General features: G+C 56.5%; 1 protein-coding gene across 1 annotated transcript in view; it reads left to right on the forward strand.

Annotated features, from left to right (window-relative positions):
* Nucleotides 1–372: 372 nt before the first annotated feature.
* TNRC6A (trinucleotide repeat containing adaptor 6A) overlaps nt 373–20,746 on the forward strand; it is a 64,640-nt gene continuing 44,266 nt past the window's right edge. Inside the window, exons 1-2 of the mRNA XM_066198202.1 lie at nt 373–408; nt 10,928–11,001. Coding sequence (XP_066054299.1) covers nt 388–408; nt 10,928–11,001 — 95 coding nt within the window. The 5' untranslated portion in view covers nt 373–387. The remainder of the gene's footprint in view (nt 409–10,927; nt 11,002–20,746) is intronic.

Consider the following 20,746-nt stretch of genomic DNA (forward strand, 5'->3'; position numbering starts at 1 on the left):
GGAAACAAAGCATTTTGCTTTGCTGTCCTCAGCACAAGCTTTGCAGGAGGCTGGACTAGAGAGAAAAATGCACGATTATCAGTAATTAACTGGATAAATGTTTTAATTAGATGCAGCAGATCCTCCAAGTGCCCGGCTCCAGTGACTGACACTGGGGAGATGTGGGGCAGTGGCAATGGGGGCCCTGGACAGACAGACCGATGCTGCATGCAGTCTGTGCTGGGCAGGCAGGAGAGGGGCCCGTGCCTGGCACCAGAGGGTGCCGCCGGTCCCACGTGTGTGCAGGGCATGTCCCCGACCCTCCAGAGGGACCTCAACATGTCACTTCTTCTGTCATAGCACGTGACATTGGCTGGTAAAGTGCCAAGCGAGGGAGAAGGAACCTCCATGTCAGAGCTGCTCTCGAGGGTAAGTGCAAAACTGCTTGGCTTCTAAACCTTTCTAATTTAGGGAAATGCAGTGAAATCCATTCCATTAGCATTGCTAATGCTTGTAGGGCCTGGCAGGGGATCAGAGAATCACAAACAGGTTGGGGTTGGAAGAAACCTTACAGACCACCCAGTTCCGCTCCCCTGCCATGGGCAGGGATGACTTCTACCAGAACATGTTGCTCCAAACGTCATCCAACCTGGCCTTGGGCACCAGGGCAAGGGGCTCCCCTGTGAGCCCCCTTAGCTCTGCAGGCTGCACAGCAAGGAGAGACCCACCAAGTGCATCTGTGCTGTGTTTCCGTGTAGGTGATGGAAGGATTGGCAAATCATGCCCAGGAAAATGTAACCAGGGATCTTGGGAGCAGAGAGGAACAGGTATGAAGTGCTTGGAGCCTGATGTTACGGGTGGCCTTGGTCCCACACAAGGCAGCCAGGGTGGGTGTCTGGCACAAAAAATGGAACAATTTCAGTTTTGGGTCCAAGTCTGTCAGGGGCTGGGATCACTTCCAAGGATGTCCCCATGCTGGGCCCTGGTGCCACTGCAGAGGGACCCCAGTGTGGGTCAACAGTGCCAGCCCCGCTCCCTTCTCAGCCTCCCCTGTGCACCCCCTGCCCCCAGCACCAGAGGGGTTCAATCCTGCCCTTTTTGGGCTCCAAGGAGCCACCACACTGAGCTCAGTGGGGGCAGCATGAAGGACACCATGGTGGTGACCTGGCTGTAATTTGGGACTGGTTTTCCTGCCCTTGTGCTGCAGTCATGGAGGGCAGAGTCTTCACAGCGTGCTGGGGGAAGAGAGGGGAGGGTGCTCCTCCTTCCCACCATGGAGCCACGCCGGCCCTGGCCACCAGACCTGCTCTGTCCTTCCCAGCTGGGGGTTCTCTGTGCACTGGAGGAGCAAAGAGGACTCAGGGACAGGAGCAGCCCAATCCTGAATGGGAACGAGCTGCTCTCTGTGCCCATGTGCTTTGGCAGGTGTGTGACCACGTTTGGGGGGAGCAGAGGTGACCTGGGGTGTGGGGCAGCAGCTGTGACCCCCCATCCTTGCCTGATCCCGGTGGTTTTCCAGCCCGTTTGGCTCCCCAGAGCAGGGTGTTGCCTTTCTGAGGCTCCCCAGAGCAGGATGTTGCTGGCACTGACCCCTCGTTCCCTCTGGCTGTGCCGGTGCCTCTGGCACCAGAGCCCTGGTGATGCTGCAGGAGCTGCGGGTGTGTCCTGGCAGCAGCACCTCCCAAAATAACCCCATGAAGGGGTGAGGCAGCAGCACTGACACCCTGCACAGCCAGGCCCTGGCAGTGCCAGCACTGCCCTAACAAACCCTGTGCCGGTGCCTGGAGCTGCCCAGGGCCCTGTGCAGGACCCTGCTCCCCGCCGTGCAGGAGCTGTTGGAGCACGAGATGAAAACGGGGTTTGTCCCTCTGCCTTCCCCATTTCCCGGGCATGTGGCCAGCGGGGTGTTCCCTCCCCGCAGCTCCCGGGAGCTGTAGCCGCAGCTCTCCCGCGGCTCCGTGTGCCGGGAATGCCAATGAGGCCGCGGCTCTCGGGCTCGCACTGCAGCGCGCATCCACCCGGAATGCAGAGCAGCCCACGGCTGGAGGAATCCGGGCAGTTAACGCTGGAGCTGTTGCCTAATTAGTTAAACTAATAGAGAGTGAGGAGGGCTGGCAGGTAACCACAACCTCCCCACTGACACGCTCCAGGGCCGGACCTCCACAGAGCTGGGGGTTCTGATTTTGCTGATTTCCAGACGGAAGATTTTCCTGTTTATTTCCCTGATCTATCCATCAGTCCAGGCAGAACTGGGGTGGAATCACAGCCGATTGATGCCCGGTGGAACTGTGGCTGGTTTGTAACCCTGCCCCTGTACCTGATGTCACATCCCTGTGCCCTGCCCGCCTGCACTTGGGATGTGGTGACAATCCTGTTGTTGCTAACAGCGTGAGCAGCCCCTGCTGCCCCACCGAGGGAAGCTCGGTCAGGTGAGGAGGGGGCAGGTATTTGTTTGTGGGGTTGCAGAAATGTAAGTGCCTTGCTATTTCCTGCTTGAAATTAAGAACATTTCAAACAATGCAGAATTCTGCTCTTGATACGGCAGGAACGAGCCTTTGGAAGTACCCTCTGCTGTTTCTGGCTGGGAAAACAAGACATGCACAGACATTTTTCAGTATCAGTGTGTGCATGTAGATCTATTAGGGCTCTGCAGGGCCGGCAGGGTGGGGCCCAGGCCGGTGCCTTGTCCAGCCGCGGGGATGGGCGGGTGTTCAGTGAGCCCCACGTCCCTCCCGATCCGCTGTGACAGATTCCAGCTTGATTGAGGCACAAACACCAGCCCACAACAGCAGCGCGGATTTGGTGATTAACAAAGGGCGGATTCAGCCGCTGCTGGCGCCGCTCCAAGCGCGGGAGCTGCTGAGGAGCGTGGAGGGTGTATTAAATATTCATCAAAATCTTGGCACTTCACTCGCATCTCTTGCTCTCCTGCCCGCTCCCCTCCCCTCGAAATCGCTTGGTCCTAAAGGTTAGAAGCCTGCTTCGAAAATGAATTATTTCATTAACCCCTTCATAAATTAGGTTTTTACAGCTAAGTTTTTTAGGGTCGAGGCAAAACGGGCGGTGGTGGCACTTCATCAGGTTTGCTCATCACGTGGGCCCTGACCCCAGCACGTGACGGTGCCACCGATGCTGGCGGCAGCATGTGACCCTAAATGCTCAAAAAAAAAAAAAAAAAAAAAAAGTAAATACAAAGATACCACCAGGTTTCTCTCGTGCCTTCACCTGCCCGGCGTGGCGGGGCCGTGCCTGCTCCGTGCCGCTGCCAAGCCCTGCCCTCGGCCCCGCTGCTCCCCGTTCGGTGAGTGAACAGATCCAGCAATTAACTGGCGCTGCCTCGTGCCTCATTAACCATGCGGGGCACGCGGGAGCCGCCCCGGGGCTCGGCCGGGTCAGGCGTCAGGGCGGGGCGGGTGCTCCGGCCATGGCCGAGTGTCCGAGTGTCCGTCGTCCCCGTGTCCTGATGCCCCTCCAAGGGCTCCTCGGGGCGGGGGTCAGCGCGTTCCGCCGCCGCCGGCTTTGCTGCCCCCGTGCCGGGGTTTAAAGAGTGCCTTGGCGGGTTTGGAGGGCTGCCTCCTCTTCCTCTGCATCCCAGGGCGGTTGGTGCCGGGCGTTCAGCGGTGGTTGCCAGTCATGAAGCTCAGACAATGCAGGTTTTATTTTAGTTCTCCCCCGATGCCGTGTCGCTCCCCAGTGATGTCCCCAGCGGTGCCCTGCTGATGCCCCCGCTGGATTTGGGCCACCCGCTCTCCCCCGATGGCTGCTGTGCTGAGCTGGGGCTGAATCCCTAATGCCGGGAGCATTCCCGGGGCCGGGAAGGGCCGGCGGAGCCGCCGCGGGCGCTGCCCAGCATTAGGATGCAGATCCATCGCCATCTCCCTGGAGACCATGGGAACCGAGGCCGGTGAGTCGTGTCTGGGGCGGCTGGCAGCCGGGCTGGGAATGAATTGCTGCCCTGTGCCGGCTCGCCCTTTGTTCCCCCGTTGTCAGGGCAGGTCGGGGAGCGGGGACAGCGCCCCGGGCACGGCGGGCAGTGCCCGGCCCCGCCATCGCCAGCCGCGGCCTGAACCGCCTGCAGCGAGTTCATATTTTCTGTCCTTGAACTAGTTATTCACAAAAGCTCTTTGGGGCTGACACCGATAGGAGCTGCCGTTCCGGCGCGGTGCTGTCGCGGCTGTGATCCCGTGTTTTACACTCGGGGCATTCCTGGGCCGCTGCGAGCCCTTTGTGCCGCTGAAGGGAGCCGTATGCTGCAGAGGCATCTCTGAGGATCTTGCTGGAACAGCAGAGAAAGGGATTTCTGGGCGCTGCTGAATGTGGGTGCCTGGAATGCGGCGGCCGCTTCGGCAAAGGCGGGCTCGTGTTTGGAGTCGGGATTTGCCGTCTGCGGGAACGAGCTCCGCAGGCTTTTAATTGGCACCAGCGTCCGCCCTGCCCTGCTCTCACATCTGCTGCCGCTCCCAAGTCCGGCTCCCGTTCAGTTCCATGGGAGGGACGGCGGTGGCGCTGCTGGAGGATGATTTCTCCCTGCTGCTCGCACAGATTGTCTCTGCCTGGCAGGGGCTGGCCCCGAGCGCACCAACCAGGCACCCGCCGCGGCCCGCTCCTCCGCTCTGCCGCAGCCCTTTGCTCACACTCTGGATTTTTATTGGGTTTAACTGGCTCTGTAATAGTTTCATGGCAGAAACTGTGCTCCCACCAAAACCTGCTCCTGTGAATATAGAAGTGAGACAAGGACGAGGGAGAGGATGTGGTGGAAACCCCGGTGCCAGCTCGGCATCCCCCCCATGTGCAGCCCCCGTGTCACACCCCCAGCCCATGGGGTCTCACCTGTGCCACGGGCACAGCCCCTGGCAGGTGCCAGGACATCCCTGTCGTGTCTCAGGGCTCAGGGCCTCTCCTGGGTGCAAACCTCCAGCTGTGCACCAGCTGTGCTGGCTGAGGGACACAGGGGTCCACACCAGCTGCTTCCTGGGCTGTCCTCAGTGGGCACGGAGAGCAGCTTCTTCCTCCCACCTTGGCAGCAGCTCTTTGTCCATCTCAGAGGGGACAGCAGCTGGTTCTGGGGACAGTTCATGCAGCCTGTGACCCGGTGTGGGACAGGGATGGATGGGCCCCCAGCCAGAGGGGCTGTGCAAGAAGACTGCGGTGAGCTGCCAGGGTCTGCCCAGGACTCCTTGGCCTGTGGTTTTATTCTTCCTGCTACTTCTCTCACCAAATGAGCAGAGCTGGGGCACCCACTCCCCCCTCAGCAGCCAGGGGACAGCTGGGTCCAGGCACCCTGCCCAGGCATCCCCAGCCACCCCACCGGGTCTCTGGGATCCTCAGCACACAAAGCAGAGCTCTCCCTTTTGATTTAATAAGTATCTGGAAATGTCATAAAAGACATGATAATAAAATATCAGATGCAGGAAAATGAGTAGCCAAAGGCATTGAAAAAAGAGACGAGAGTAAACGCAGCAGATCAAGACACTCATTCCCATTCCTTGTATGTTCTCCATCTTTCCTGTGCCTTGACAGGCAGAAGTAAATGCCCACACTTCCCTGGAAGCACTTTCTGCCTCTGTCCCTGCTGGATTGTCACCACGGGGTGCCCGCAGCCCTAACAGCCCATTTGTCCTCCAGATTCCATTCTTTATCACTTCCAGAGGAGAGGCTGGGCTGGCTCATCCCCACTCCCACCGCCAGCACTCGCGCTTAAAGGGCAAGTCAGACTACAATGGTAATGGCTAAATTTGATTTTTACTGCTTTAAGGTATCTCTGCAAAATAAAGACCAATTTGTGCCTTTGCTTAGACAATGCAACAAAGCAACAGGAGAAAAACAGAACCAGAAGGGAAAATAGTCTCGGGGATTTTGGAGAAGCCAGCAGGTCCTGCTGTAACTCTGTCCCAGTGAGAGCTGGCCGTGGGGATTTTCTTCCAAATGCAGCTTTGGAGCAAATCAACCGCCAGTAAATTCCCAAGCCCAGCACAGTCTGTGAGGGCAGGGGCGGGATCAGCAGCAAGGTGATGGATGTGTTAATGTTTTAACAGGCCAAGCACCTCATAAATAATTTGCTGGGTTCTGGAGAAACTGACCTGGTCACAATGGCAATAAAAAGCTGTCCCCTGGGCTCTGCTCCAGAGGTCCACAATCCTCCCACGGAAAGGCTTAAGTGGCTTTTAACAATATCTATTTTATATTGTCAGAGCCCAGCGCCGCCCTGGTGTCGCCATCTGTGCAAACACCAGTGCTTCAGCTCCAGGGATGTTCCAGTTCAAGCCCCAGAAATGATCCCTGGGTGTGACGGGCAGGGCTGGGCTCTGTTTGCCTTGTGGGGAGCAGGGGCTGCCTGTGGAACCTCAGCAGTGCCCAGCCCAGGGGAGCAGGGGAGGGTGACCAGCCGGGGGCCTTCACAGGAACCCCCAGGGATGGGTCCACAAGCAGCACCAACTCTCCCAGGCAGAAGGAGCAGATGGAGCCCAGCCTGCAGTCAGGAGACTGGGCTGTCCTGGTGGATTCATCTGTGTGCTGAGTGTTCCTCTTGTGTACTGGCTATTCTGCTAGATTCTGGGTGCTCCTGGGGCACTCAGGGTGTTCCTGTCATTTACCAGCTATTCCTCTGCTATTTTGGGTATTCCTCTCCTGTCCCAGACATCCTCGTCCTGCACTGTGTCCCACTCTCCAGTGCTGGCACTGGGAGCAGTTTACTCAGTGCAGGGCAGGGCTGCTGCTGTGTCCTTTGGGTGCCCAAGCCTTGCCACCGTGTGCCAGGCTGGTCATGGCTCCTGCAGCTCTACTCACAGCCACGGGTGATGCTTTCAGATTTCTCTGTGCTGCTCGTTGTTCAGTTCCCAGATTTGTCCTGGGCTGCAGCAGGCTGGTGAGCTCAGAACGTGTGGAGTTGAGGAATTTGTCACACCAACTGCTTTGCTGTGGGATGGGCCAGTGTGGCTCTGTTTCTGTAGCTGCAAATAAGGGAGATTCCAAACACTGGAGTCGTTTGGCAAGCAAAAGAGATGGCAAAGGTCTCCAGCACAAGGATGGATCTAAACGGGAGACAATAAAGAAACAGTTTTGGAGGACAGATCAGCATGGGTAGCCCCATTCCCTGCTCCAGCAGCACGGGGACAGCCTGGAGTGCTCATCCTCATCCCTGGCTCCCAGCTGTTCCTGCACTGCCATGGGACGGTGCAGCTGAGGAGGAGGAGGAGCAGAAGGAGGAAGAGAGGAGGAGGAAGAGGAGGAGGAAGAGGAGGTGGAGGAGGGCAGCAGTGCCCACCTTGGCAAAGGCTCTGGTGCCCAAAAGGGGCCCAGGTGGAGATAGGTGTTTATGGTGGCTCGGTGTGCTCAGTTTGCTCTGTCTGGGCTGTGATCTGCAGCCACTCTGGTGCTGTTGGTGGTGGCAGAGCAGTTCCCTCCCAGGCAGCAGGAGCAGGGGCAGAAATCCCACTTGGGCAGTGACTGGCACCACGTCTCTGTGGGCACTGCTGAGCCTGACCCGTGGCTGCTGGGACTCCCTGCCATGGCCTCCCCTCACCAAAGCACCTCCCCTGGGGAGCATCCCTTCTCCCCGCCGGCCCCCTGCACACTCAGCTTCGTCCCAGCCACCACAGGCAAGTGTGGCTGCAATGAAAAGTAAATTTGATATCCTTGCCCCTATTTTTGCAAATGAGTGTAACTGTCAACTGCAGAATAAATGACACCTAATTGCTGTTGGGGGGAGTTCAGGCAGGAGGGCTTGGCTGGGAGGGGATCACAGGGAAGCTCCAGCACTGATGGAAAATGAACAAGATGCCGGCTGTAAGGAACCATAATTACAGAGGACTGACACACTGTGAGCTGTTTATGGTAATGAAGTGGTGCATCAAATCAAATTAACCTTAGTTATTTAACACAGAATGCACCGAGGACTTGGCTTCAGTAGATGCTAAATCCAAATCCGGAGCCGTGCCCAAGCCAAGGAAGCGGCTCCAGCGCTGCACGGGCGTCGTTTTGATTTAGGATTCGTTCTGTGAGCGGCCGCGGCGCCGGGACGGCGATGGCGAGGGCGAGCGCGGGCGGAGCGGCGGCACAGCGGCCGCGGGCGGCCCCGGGAGCCGCGGAGCTGCCGGGGGGAGCCGGGGGGAGCCGCGGAGCTGCCGGGGGGCCCCGCCGAGCCCGCACCATGAGCCCCGAGCCCCGCGGAGCCCAGGACAGGTCAGTGTCCGGCCCCGGGAGGAGCGGGAGAGGCCGGCGGGTCTCTCGGGCCCCGGGAAGTCCCCGGTGTGCCCCGGGCAGAGGACGGGGCGCGCTGCGCTCCCGCTCAGGTCCCGTTTCTCCTCTCTCCTCCCCACCAAGGCTGCGCCGCGCGCAGGAGGAGCCTGCCCGCCGGGATCCCCGCACGCTGACGGGTGAGTAACCTTTCAAATTAACCCAAACGCTGCGTTAAAGATTGATGAGCTTTCGGAACTGGTCCCCTCCGTGCTGCCGCTGCGCGTTCCCCGGTGCCGCAGGAGGGATCCCCGGGGTGCCGTGAGGGAGATGCGGGCACGGCGGGTCCTGGGGGCGCCGGGGGCAGGGACAGAAGGGCGAAGGCACCTCAGGACAGCGGTTCTGTAAATGATGTTAAAGGCTGTTGGTGCCCGCGGTGTGCGGTGGGGTAGCGGCGGGAGGGACGCGGCAGGCTCGGGCCGGGCTGCCGGAGCTCTGGGGTCGCTCGGCCTCAAGCAGAGCCGCGCTGGCTTTGCCAGGCAGGAATGGGTGGTGCTGGCTCTGAGCAGAGCTGCCAGCTGCTGGCACGGCCCAACAGGTGGTTTTGAATCGGTTTGGATTAGGAAATGTTTATTCAGTGCCCTGCCTGCCGGTGGGGGCCTCTAGGGAGCCGAGTCGCTCCTCAGGGAGAGGATTCCTCTGCAGGACTTCCCACTTGTTGGAACAACACCAATTGCATCTCCAGCCGAAGGCTTTTCTCCGTGTATTTCACGAAGTTTGATGGTTTTGGAGTAGCTGCAGTCAGGTCCATCCTGAATTAAATTTTTTTCAGGAACCCGGTGGTTCCCCTCCCCGTGTGGCAGATCTTACCCAAGAGCATTTAGAGTGCTGAGCTACCCTGTGGCTCCCCCGAGCCTCCCATCGTCAGCCCTGCACTGGCGGTTCCCCTGAGCACAGATGAGCACCCCAGGTGTCATCCCAGCAATTCCTCCCCTGGCACTGGCTCTGAGTCCTGCTCCAAGGTGGGGGCACTGGATTTCGTGGTTATGAGTTCATTTTGTTTCTCTCCATCAATATGAAAATGCTGTGAGTCCAGAGAGTTTAATCACTATTGTAGGGGAATAAAGAGCAGAGATTTCCTCTAATCCCCTTTAAATAGCCTCCAAATGAGGACTCAACAAAGATGACTAATGACAGACATGATTAATTTAGTAGGTGAAGCTTCCATGGAAGCCCTGAAGCCCAGGTACAGCCTTGGGACCCAGCCCCTCTTGCTCACTCACAGCCTCTTTGCCCTCACAGCTTAGTAAAACAAACTCATTAGTTTTGTTTTGCTTTGACCAGAGGATTCCCTTTCTCTATTGAAAACAGTTTTGTCTCTTTCAGCAAACCTTTTCCTTGCTGCTGCCAAATACCATCTCCCCAATGGGATGCTAAATCCAGTTTCAGTTAACAGCCAGCTGCATCCTCATCCCTCACCTGATCCTGCCCCTTGAAGGGTTCCCACTGAGCATACATCAGTCTCTCACCAGCTGACAAGTGTAATGAAATAGAAAGTCAATGGAATTTCTCTGGGGATCTCTGGAATGTGTCTGGGAACCTCTCTGATGAAGGTCCCCTTCCAGGCCCATAACGCACCAAAACCTATGCGGAGAAAAGGGCAAAACTGGGGCTCTCATCCCCACAACATTGGGAGTGATAACTGGGGTACCAGTGCTGTCCATCTTGCTTTTGTTTGATTATCGTTTTTGTATCGTTCGTGTCTCCCTAGACCCGAGCAGGCAGGGTGGGTTTGATGGATTATATGTGAAATCCAGGTCAACACGTCCAAGTGTTGCTGCCTCATAATTTGCTGCGCCGCAGAGGCCAATAGAGATGCCTTGTGTTATTAATTATGCCAATATATTTTCCTGAGCAATGTGATTCATTAGGCTGTGTAGGGCAGGGCTGTGGGGCTGTGCTGTGGCTGTTCTCGGGTGAAGGTGGCTGGAATGGGGAGGAGGCAGCAAAATCTGCAATTGCTCTCAGTCCTTCTCTTCCAGAGCATTCAGGGGGGAATACAATTCCTGACATTTCACATGCCAGGGAGCCACGGGGCTGCAGGGAGCTGCCTCTGGCTGGGCAGCTGGCCTGGGGGAATGGGCAATGCCAGAGGAACCACAGGATGCCACCCAGCACAACATGCAGGGGTGGATTACACTTAAATTGCAGAGACCCATCTGTTCTCACTGAACTTCTGAAAAGTGGATCCACAAAGTTGTTCCTGTAACTCATTTCATTTTCTTTTACAAGAGCAGAGTCTGTGCTGTGCTGGCTGTGGTCCCACACCCAGGGCACAGCACCCAAAGGGGCACAGGAGGGCTGGACCCCATCCCAGTGATATCCCAATAAGAGCTGCCAGTCTGCAGGGTGGAGACACAACACAGGCTTTGTAGCTTAGCCACAGGATGAAAATATTATATTTCATATGTATGAAAATATTCATGGAAAACCTTTTTTTCCGACAGAAGCCTCCTCAACTTGCCTGGCATATTTTCTCAGCGTCAGGGCTCCCTTGCAGCCTGACCTGTGTCCTCACTGTGCCAGCAGCAGGGCCTGGGCAGTGTGTGCTCCCCAGCACAGCATTCCCAAAGCCTGGCAGACATGGTGCTGTCTGCAGGGCTCAGCTCTGCCGGGTTCCCACAGGGAGAGGATCCTGTGCCTTGTCCCTGCCCTCAGAGCTGCTCCTGCCTGCCGTGGAGCTGAACCCTCTCTGTCTTTTGTCTCCATAAAGGTCAGAGAAGAGCCGTCCCTCTTTAAGTGCCAAGAGGAGGTCTCCCACCCTCCGGTGCCAGAAGACTGGGAACAGTAAGGCAGCTGCTCACTCTCCCAAAGGTTGCTCTGTGGTTGCATGTACACTGGGTTTGCTCTGGCCTTTTTTCCCCTCCTTGTCATGAATGTGATTTTGATGGTTTGTGTCCTCCACACCACCCAGGCCTGGCAGTCACACAAACCACTGTGCTGGTGGTGGGAAATGCCCTTTCCTCCCACTGATGCTCACAGACTTGAGCTGCAATTTCTCCATCACCAAGTTATCCCTGTGGCAGGAAGAGCAGAACACGGGGTGAGGGGCAGTCCTGGCTTCCCCGGGCATCAGAACCCCTCTGAGTGCCTCCAGCAGTCCTTTGGGCTGTTAGAAGCTCCAGTCACAGTCATAAACCCCTCAGAAAAGGAGCTATCACTGCAGAGCCCGGGAGCTGTCTGGGATTGATGTGCCCTGGGCAGCAGGAGCTCCCTGTGCCGAGCTGGGGAAGCATCGCACACACCGTGACCGCTGAAATTCCAATTTCACACCGCTTTGAACTTGCTCTCTCTCAGGCTGGGGAGATGAAAAATGTCTTCATTAAGGAAAGTCCTGGGCCCCTGATTGGGAGCTAAATGTTGCTTTACTGTGTGCAGGGAGGGCAGGGAGGGAGCCACGGTGGTCCCTGGGCTCCCCTGGGAGTCTGGCAAGGCACAGCACCTCCCAAAAAGGGATTGCCTCTTGGCTTTCCTGCTGCTGTGACCATCCAGAGAAGGCTGGTGGCACTCACTCTGGCCAGTGAGGTGGTGTGTTGACCTCACCATTTCCCCACATTTCCACGGTTGTGGGGTGAGGTGACCCTGCTCCACAGCCCACATGCTGGGCCCATGCTGTAAAACACTGGGATTTTGGGAAGGGCACAGGAGTGTACCCCGCAGCCAGGACTCAGGTGTGTACCCATCACCCACGTGATGCTGCAGGTGTTCCCTTCTGTCAGGGCTCTGCTCCTCATTCCTGAGCCCGTGTCAGTCCCAGTACAGCACTTCCTCCCGTTCCCCTGTCCCAGCACTGCTCTGCAGCGAGGCCCCCTGGGCCAAGATCACCCTTTGCTGCAGGGACAGCAGAGAACATCCCAGAGCGTTGGCTTTTCTCCTTATCCCCTGGGCACAAGCCTTGGTCATGGTGCCAGGCTCACCCCGGCTGCTGAGGCCGTGGTTGGTCCTGCAATCTCCTGAGTGACGGTGGGTACAGGACACTGGTGTCCCCACACCTGTGCCCTGCCGGTGTCCCCACACCTGTGCTGTGTCTTGGTGTCCCCACACCTGTGCCCTGCCGGTGTCCCCACACCTGTGCTGTGTCTTGGTGTCCCCACACCTGTGCCCTGCCGGTGTCCCCACCCTCCGCACTCCAGCGCCGCCGTGTCCGTGCCCATCCCACCGGAGCCGCCCCAGGGCCCTGCTGTGTCTGCCCTTCCCGTGCCCCTGCTTCCCCAAACGCTCGGGTATTCCCTCCCTAATGCTCTTTCCCTGTCGCGTTTGTGTCCTGACTGCAGGAATCGGGCACTAAACCCGGAGTTGAGTCAAGCCCGGAGCCTCCTCCCGGCTCATCCAGCCCCACAGTTTGCCCAGGGCTCTGTTATTATCCCGCATCCCTGTAATTAGCTGCTTAGGCTGTGATTGCCCCATTGTCCGCTGGATGGGCTTAATCATTCTTTTCTCCTACAGTGGCAATTTTGTTCCAATTAATTATTTCAGTTTGAACAGCAATAGCTGGTTGAGTTTAGAGAGAAATTAAAAGGGTAGGGAAGGATAATGAGGAATGAGCTAACTAGGGAGAGGTTGCAGACAGGGCTGCACGGGTCCCTGCTTCTCTTCCAGCCTCTTGCTTGCTCCCCAGAGAGCTTTATAGGGCTGGGAAATGCTCATGGGAGGGAGCTCAGAGATCTCTCACCCCGCCGGGCTGACCCAAACACTGCCCCAAAACACGTTCTGGCACAGCCAAGAGCAAACTGACATCAGCACGTGTCCCTCGCTAACACGGTAGCACCCAGCAGCACAGGTGATGTTCTCAAGGTGATTCCAGATGAGATTGATCTGGATTTTTAAAATTTTAAAGGTAAATAAATTTAAGGTTAGCCAAGGTTTTGAAGGGAGTAGGAAAGAAAATTGACGCCTTTCAAGATCTACAAAAATGCTGCCTGTGAAATTCATGTATAATTCAATGAATTCCAGAGTAGTTTGAATATTTAAATTATGTATGGTCAAAGCAATAAAAAAAATCTGCATTTCCTCACTCTGAGCCCCCCCCAGGCAGAACTCTCCCCTGTTCCCCCTCCCCAAAAGGCAGCTCCTGCTATTGAGCCTCATTGCTCTGAAGAAATTGAGTTCGACTGGAAAAACACGGCCGAGAGCGGCTGCTGTTCCCTGCTGATCCAGGCGGCTGCGGGCTCAGGCAGCGGGTTGCCAGGGCGATGGATGGGTACTGCTGCCACAGCCCCGGGAGGGGCGATGGGCACCGGGACCGACCCCGCCTTGCCCGAGCCCACCGGAGCCCGGGGCAGCCGGGCCGAGCAGGGGGGACGGAGGAGCCGAGCTCCCAGCGCTGGCGCTGGGGGATGGAAAGGTCTCATCCTCTCCTCTTTCCTCTCTCAGGGTCTCCGGGGCTGCAGGAGGGCTGCTCTGGCCTCACTGCACCTTCCCCCAGGTGGGTCTTTGGTCCTTCAAACCCCCCGGGATGTGCCCATCGCCTCTCAGCTCCAGGGCTGGGACGTGGCAGCTCCTGCTTCTGGCTGCAGCCAGAAAAAAAAGGAAAACCAACAAACTGCTCCCTCTCCCCCTCCCTCCACCTTCTCTCCAGATGCTGTAAATTTTCATTAGTATTCTGTAATTTAATGATCTGTTCCCAAGAGAAAATTAGTCTTCAATTTACCAAAACTTCCCTGTTAATTTAAGTGCAATAGTGGGGAGTTCTGCTCGTGCTGGAGCCGCGTCCTGAGCTCCCCCCTCCTGCCTGGGGAAGGGCAGGAGTGAGGGACAATTCTAATAACACACTAAAATCCCTCGGAAATCTTCCATCCAGGACTGCAAACAGTTTCTGGGAGCAAGGAAAGCAATTTCCTCCTGAAACAAGAGTTTACTTTGAACCCGGCAAACTCCAGCTCAGTTGGAGGTTTATGCAGAGAGACCGGGGGAGGCAGAATGTGCTGGGAATGTGCCGGGGCTGCCAGATGAGCCACCCGTGCTAAACCAGGAGGCAGCTGCCACCAAACCCTCGGGGCTTTTAAACCATCAGTGGGCACCGGGCCCTGGAGCATCCTTGGCAGAGCTCCACCGTTCTGGGCAAAGCCTCCCCGGGGTTAGGGAGGAGCAGGGTGCCTCTGAGGCTGCTGCAGGTCCCCAGGTGCAGTGCCAGGGCTCCAGGCTCTCTGCCTGCCCGGTTGGGTCTGAGGGCATCCCTGTCCCAGCTGGTGCCAGGTGTCAGCCCCTCCTCAGCACACTTGGAGATGGATGTGCCGGCTCTGCTCGTTAGGAGCTCTGGCAAGGAGTAGGTGCTGGGAGTCTCCGTGCAGGGAAAGTGCTGCAAGAGGAGCTCATTAACTTGAAAAATTGGGTCCAGAGGGCTCATTTGTCGGAGATCAGTTCACTGTTTTTTCTAGTAATGTGGAAAATGAGGGAGGGGGACCTGAGCCTCTCCTCAGTGACTGGCTCTGTGATTTACCCCTTTCTCATTGATGCCCTCTCCTTCAAATAGCCTTTAATACTATTTGTTTTCCATGGGCCTTAAGCCTACCCATGTGGAACAGAGGAAACCCTTCACTCCCACGATACTGCCCCTGTGGGACAGAGCAGACAGTGGGACAGGTTTGTCCAGCCTGGCTCTGCAGCGTTGTTTTCAGTGGCCCCTGCTCAGGCCCAGGTGGTCCCCAGCACACACTGCCATGTATTTGTGTCAGCTCCTGGTCTCCTGCAGCAGCAGGGTCGTGTTCCCCGTTGCCTCCCTGGTGCTGGTGGGTGGCTGCTGGGCAGACTCTGCTCCAAAGGGTCAGCAGGGGCTGGTCCTGACTCTGGCACAGCCACCAACACAAGGAGCTGCTAGATGCTGCTGTGTGGAGAGGCCCTAATGTCAGCTGAACCTTTATTGGGTGATTTCCCTTGGTTTTCTGGGCAGATTTAGGGCAGAGGTGGCTGAAGGACACCTGTGCACAGGTTTCTTGCCCCGGTGGGGCTGCACTCCCACCATGCTGGCAGCCCCCCAGCCACACCCAGTGCTGGCAGCAACCTCCCCCTTTGCTAATGCACTGCAAATAAAGGCAGAGCTGAAAGATCACAGCAAGGACTGGAGGGGAAAGCCTGGAGTCATCCCCTGGCCCGTCCTGAGTTCTCTCCATGGATGTGGGAGGAGGCCACACTTTGAGCTCCCTGGAGCTGATGGAGTTTGGCCATGGGGCTGCTGAGCCCCTGCCAGCACTGCTGCACCCACTAAAGGAGACCCCAGCACCCCTCCAGCCCCCACTGCACCTCTGCTGCTCCCCCCAGCCAGCCCTGCCCCAGACCTGGTTAAATTAGAAGGGAAATCTATTTCCTGTTTAAAAAAAAAAAAAAGAAAGAAAACAGGGGAGCAAATTCAGTGTTAAATATAGATATATGATATGTAAATGAATCTGACAACTGAGTGAATAAAAAATGAAGGTTTAAATTATTGAAGGGTGGGAGGAGATGGCGCATGCAAATAGCATTAATGTGGAAAGAGGCAGTGCTCAGAACAGGGAAAGGAGGTTTTGAAATGTAATTATTTCTTTTAAGAAAAGGGCTACACATAAAATAAAAGCCAACAGAGCTGGTGCATGTTTGTCTCAAAGCCTTTTCTCTCCTTCCTGTCCCTTTATCCTCCTGGCCTTTTTTTCCCCCCTGCAAAGCAAAGAGAGAAATCAAAGGCTACTGAGGGTTTTTTTAGCTTTCATTAAAATAAGATAAATTAAGTTTTAGTTGCTCACCAGAACAAGTGAGACCCAGGGATGGCCGATCACAGGCTGCTGCTGAGAGGGCAGGAGCAGGTGTTTGGTAATTGGTTTGGTGGGGACAGGGCTCTGTGTGTGTCAGAGCCAGAGCAGTCACAGCCACCCCCTGGAATGGGTGGGGATCTCCAGCACTTTGCAGGGGATGCATGGGCTTAACTTTCATATAAAAACACCCACCTGAGGATGTCAGCCTGCCAGGAGGATTTCAGTACAGCTCTGCTGTGCAGACACTTGGCTGGGTTTTGTTCCTGTTCATCCCTGTGCTGCAGAGCCTGTGGGGCAGGATCAGACAGAGCGTGGGGCTGGTTGTGGGAGCTTAGCAATTCAGTATTGGAAATAGGAAACCCACTGGTCATTTTTACCAGTGGTAAAGCTGGTAAAAATTTTACCTGGTGGTCAATCTGCAAGTGCAGGAATTGTCCCCATCACCTTCCTCACAGCTGTATTTCTGCCTCCTTGACCCTCTGCAGAACTGATGGGGCAGGTCATGGGTTCCCTTTCCCTAATTCAGAAGGTGATGGCTTGGGACGAGTTGTTAAAGCCAGAGATCAAAAAGTCATTTGTTAGAGAAGTGCCTCCCTGGGGATTCTTATCCTTGGTGCATAATTTGTCGTGTGCTGACAGTGAGCTCTGTTGTGTCTAATCTGTCTTCCTGGCTGTTTACACAGCCCTCACTGTGGTGGCACCTGAGTGTCTCCCATGGCTTAAAAAATGATGGTTTTCTTCCCACTCCCTCTCGTGCTCTGCAGAGCCACAAGGGATTTATGGAGAGCATATGGAGCAGATTTTCCTGTTCCCTTCCAAGTTACCAGTGGTGGAGGGTCCTCCCTGAGGGTCTGCACAGGGTGTGGGGACCTGGTACACTGCTGTCACGTGCTCTGGTGGTGGCTGCTGTCATGGAGCTGTCTGTGAGCTCAGGGTGGCCCTGGCGTGCCCCACATCACATCAGACTACCCTGGCATTAGCTCCTGCCTGGTGTGGGCCATGGGCAGGCAGAAGGTGAGGGCAAAGTGGTGTTCCAACCCACAGTGGGGACCCCAGGGGTTCCCTGCCTGGCTGGTGCCTCAGCCTACATCCTGGCAGGACACAGAGCTATCCTGGCAGGACACAAGATCATCCTGGCAGGACACAGGGCCATCCAGGCCCACTCTCCAGCCATTGGGACAGGACCCAGGAGCAGTTCCTGCTCTCTGAGTGACAAATGACCCTGCACCACTATCAGGCACACAAATCGTGTTTGTCACCACCAGCCTTTCATGGCATAATTCTGCACATCCTGCTGCAGGTGATCTGAAATCTCTGGGATCTCTGTTTGCTGTGTCTGTGCCATTGCCCAGGCCGGCTGAGGGGTTTGTGCCCCCCGCATGAACTCATTAAAGCAGTATTTCCCCCTCCTAGACAGCTTTTGCATCAATGAAATGAAGGGGAAGGATAATTCCTCCGTGGATCCCCCCTCATTTTCACTGTCTGCTTGACAGATGCCATTCCTGCCCCTAGTCAGGCCAGGTCCCGGGGCTGGGGTGGCACAGAGCCAGCCCCTGCTCCAGCCTCTCTGCAGGGTTTACTGGCTCCCGCAGTGCCTCTGTCTCTCAGCTCCACGGCTGCCATGGTTCCCGTGGCTCCGGTGGCTCCCAGTCCATCCCAGTGCGGGTCCTTTCCTCCCCGGTTTGTCTCCATGGCGACGCGCTCTCCCTGCCGCAGAGCATCCTTGGCTCGCCACTTCCAGCGCTGCATTTGTACTCCCAGCCTTTGTCTCCCGCCTGGCGCTGGCAGCCGGCCAGGCCAGGCATCCATTTCAAAGCAGCCTTTGTTTTATCGGTGCAGTAGCTGCTCAGAAATCCGTGGGATTCAATCAGGGCGAGAACACTGTGTTTCCCCGCTCTGCTCCTTCCCCCAGCCGGGCTGGTGTGAGCACATCGCCTGGCAGAGGGCAGCAGGACGGGGCCGTGCCAGCGGCCACACGTCGGCCGGGCAGCAGCAGCAAGTGGGGGCAGGCGTTTCCCTGCTCTCCCCCTCCCCAGGCACAGCTGACATTTTCTTGCACGGTCAGATGTGCCATTTTCAGCACAGCCCTGTCCTCCAGGCTTAGGGGCAGCCAGATCTGCTGAATTGAGACAGCAGTTGAGATTGCAGCCCCTGGCAGAGGAAAAAAGTGCTTGGGATGAACTCGAAGGCCAAAGCTGGGATTGTGCTTGAGCTCACTGCCTGTTCCCCTCTGTGACTGCCACCTCTGCCAGAGGCAGGGCAGAGCCAGCTTGCTAGGCAGTGCAATCCATTAATTGCAATATCCATCCTTGCTTCCAGGGAGTTCAAGGCTTCAAAGAAGGGATGACGTTACACATCTGCTCAAGTGTGCAAAGGCAAAAGTACGTGTGTGCATCCACAGGTGTATTATTGAAGGTTTATGGGAACTCCTGTTTCCAGGCACCTTCCCCAGGGTGCAGGGAGGCAGCCAGGAGGGGACACAAAAAGGGGCTGTGAAGTGTCATTGCTGAGCTCCTGGTGCTCCCCAGGGCGTCCCTGCACCCCTCAGAGCATGGAGTGAGGCAGGAGGGAAAGGAGAGGATAACAGGTGAACACTGAATACTTTGTTAAGGACAGAAGCAGCAGCTGTGTGTCAGCCTTGCCCAGAAAAAAAATGTCTCCAGGAGAACCTGTCCTCTGAAACAGACATCTGGGAAGGCAGCAGGGGCTGGGCAGCCAGTTCTGGGGCAGCAGCTGAGGGGAGGTGATCCAGCAGTTTGTCCTGCCCTGCTGCTGGGGGGAGCTGCTGGGACTGGAACTCCAACTCCAGCCTTGGGCCACATCACTCACAGCCTGGCAGTGCCAAGCAGGGCTGCAGCTGGAGGGGGCACAAGGAGCTGATCTCGAGGGCCTCACTGGAAGGGCCTTTCATGGTGCTGAACCTCAGACAGTCTCCTAAGGGACTCACTGCATCGTTACGGGGAGATGGAACCACCTCAGCACTGCAGCGCCTGCAGCTGGGGGCACTGGGAGAACTGGGAGCACAGGGAGTGCTGAGTCCACTGGGAGGATCAGGTGCGCAGGAGTTCAGCTCCCACAGAAAGAGCACGGCAGGTGCCAGCTGTGCTTAGGCACAACAGCAGCCAGAAGAACCACCCTGGCAGCACTGACATGACTTTGCATGAGGACACTTCCCCACCTGGAGACAGTCCCAGGAGGTAAAAACTGCCAGAGCTCTTGCTGTGGTCTGTGGTGCTGCTCAATAAAGTGTGTCCTGGCCCCATTTTATTCTCCATAATTAGGAAACTCGGCAGACAAATCACTCTCTGAAGCCTAAACCGGAGCATAGTGCTGGCACAAAAAGAGCTGGTCTGCGGCAGAGCAGGAGTTGTTTGTGCCATTTCAGTGAGAAATACAAAGGAAACAGGTGAAACCCGTTAATCTGCAAAAGGGCAGGTGTGAGTGAGGTGATCGATGAGCATTGATCAGGAAGGGCTCGGTGCTGTTGGACACGATCCAGGACAGCACACAGGAGCACAGGGTGTGCAGCCCCGGGGCAGGTGAGGGCTGCCCGGCTGCAGTCCCTGCCCCAGCCCCCCGAACTGGCCCCAGGAGCTGCCGGTCCCCTCCCGGGGCTCTGGAGTTTTCTCTGGAGAAGCGGCTCACGTCTCTCTCACCAGTTCACCATTCCGGGTTAATCCCGGGGGGCCGGATTTGTCCTCTGCCGTGGGTGTATCTGGGCTGAAGGTGGGGGAAGCTGTTTCCTCTGTGACCGTCAGCGTTTGCATGAGGCCATTGCAATAACTGAGACTGGAGGGCAGGAACAGGAGGGGAAGCACCCTGCATACACCATCTGTATCTTCTTGCTTGTGGTTTCTAGCTCTGTGGGCTCTCCAAAAAATGCCTCACTACTTTTTGAAATTGTATTTTTGGTTAGCAAAAACCTAGAAACAAGCTAGAAAGAGCCGTGGCCGCGGAAGGGAGTCCAGCATGTGCAGAGCCAGCTGACACTGTGTGGGCAAATCGGCTGAGCCACCCACAGGGCAGGTGATGCCCAGAGTGGCTGGACCCACTGCTGTGGCAGCATCTTGGGGTAACCTGTGGAGCTGGGGGTCCCCCACCAGCCCCTGTGAGGGATTTGGACTGGGCCATATTCACTGACCCCTGAGCAGTGAGGAGCATGGGATCTGGGGCGGGCTGCAGTAAATCCCAGCACTGTGATTCCCTTTGGAAGTGCAATGCAGCTCTGGTAAATAAATCAAGATTGGATCTTGTCAGTCTCTTGTACTGCACCACTTCCAAGCGCAGGGACGCGAGGCTGCCGTAATTGGCTGGATGCAGAGCAAAATCCAGGCTCAGCGATTCCATTTTGCAGTTGGCAGCCTTCCCAAACGCAGATCAGGGAATGCGAGTTGGACTGGCTTTAAAACACAGGGAAATCCTTTATCTTTGATAATTTTTTTGCTGATTTAAAGGGTAGGATTAAATCCTCATTTAATAACCCCAAGTGCCCGCTCTGCCCTGCTCTGAGAGCGCTGCCAAGGCGCTGGGGCCCGGAGGAAAGGCAGGGAATGTTCTCCCCGGCACAGATCCCATGGCCGTTCGCCACTGCTGCTGCAGCCCGAGAAACGAAACTGGCTGTGTAACCCCCGGCCCCAGCACGGGGTGGTGTTCGCTGCTTTCCAGGTCTGTTTCCAGCTGCTTTCAGGGCTGATTGGAAGGCAAGCCCAACATTTTCTGCTACCAACTTCCAGTTATGTCATTTGTGGGTTTTTCGCCTAATTAAGGATCCTCAGAGCCCCAAACGTCGCTGTCTAACACACAGCCCA

Source organism: Chamaea fasciata, unplaced genomic scaffold (genome assembly GCF_029207755.1).
Source record: "Chamaea fasciata isolate MVZ Bird 193981 ecotype frontalis unplaced genomic scaffold, bChaFas1.0.hap1 SCAF_16, whole genome shotgun sequence".
NCBI classification, from domain to species: domain Eukaryota; kingdom Metazoa; phylum Chordata; class Aves; order Passeriformes; family Sylviidae; genus Chamaea; species Chamaea fasciata.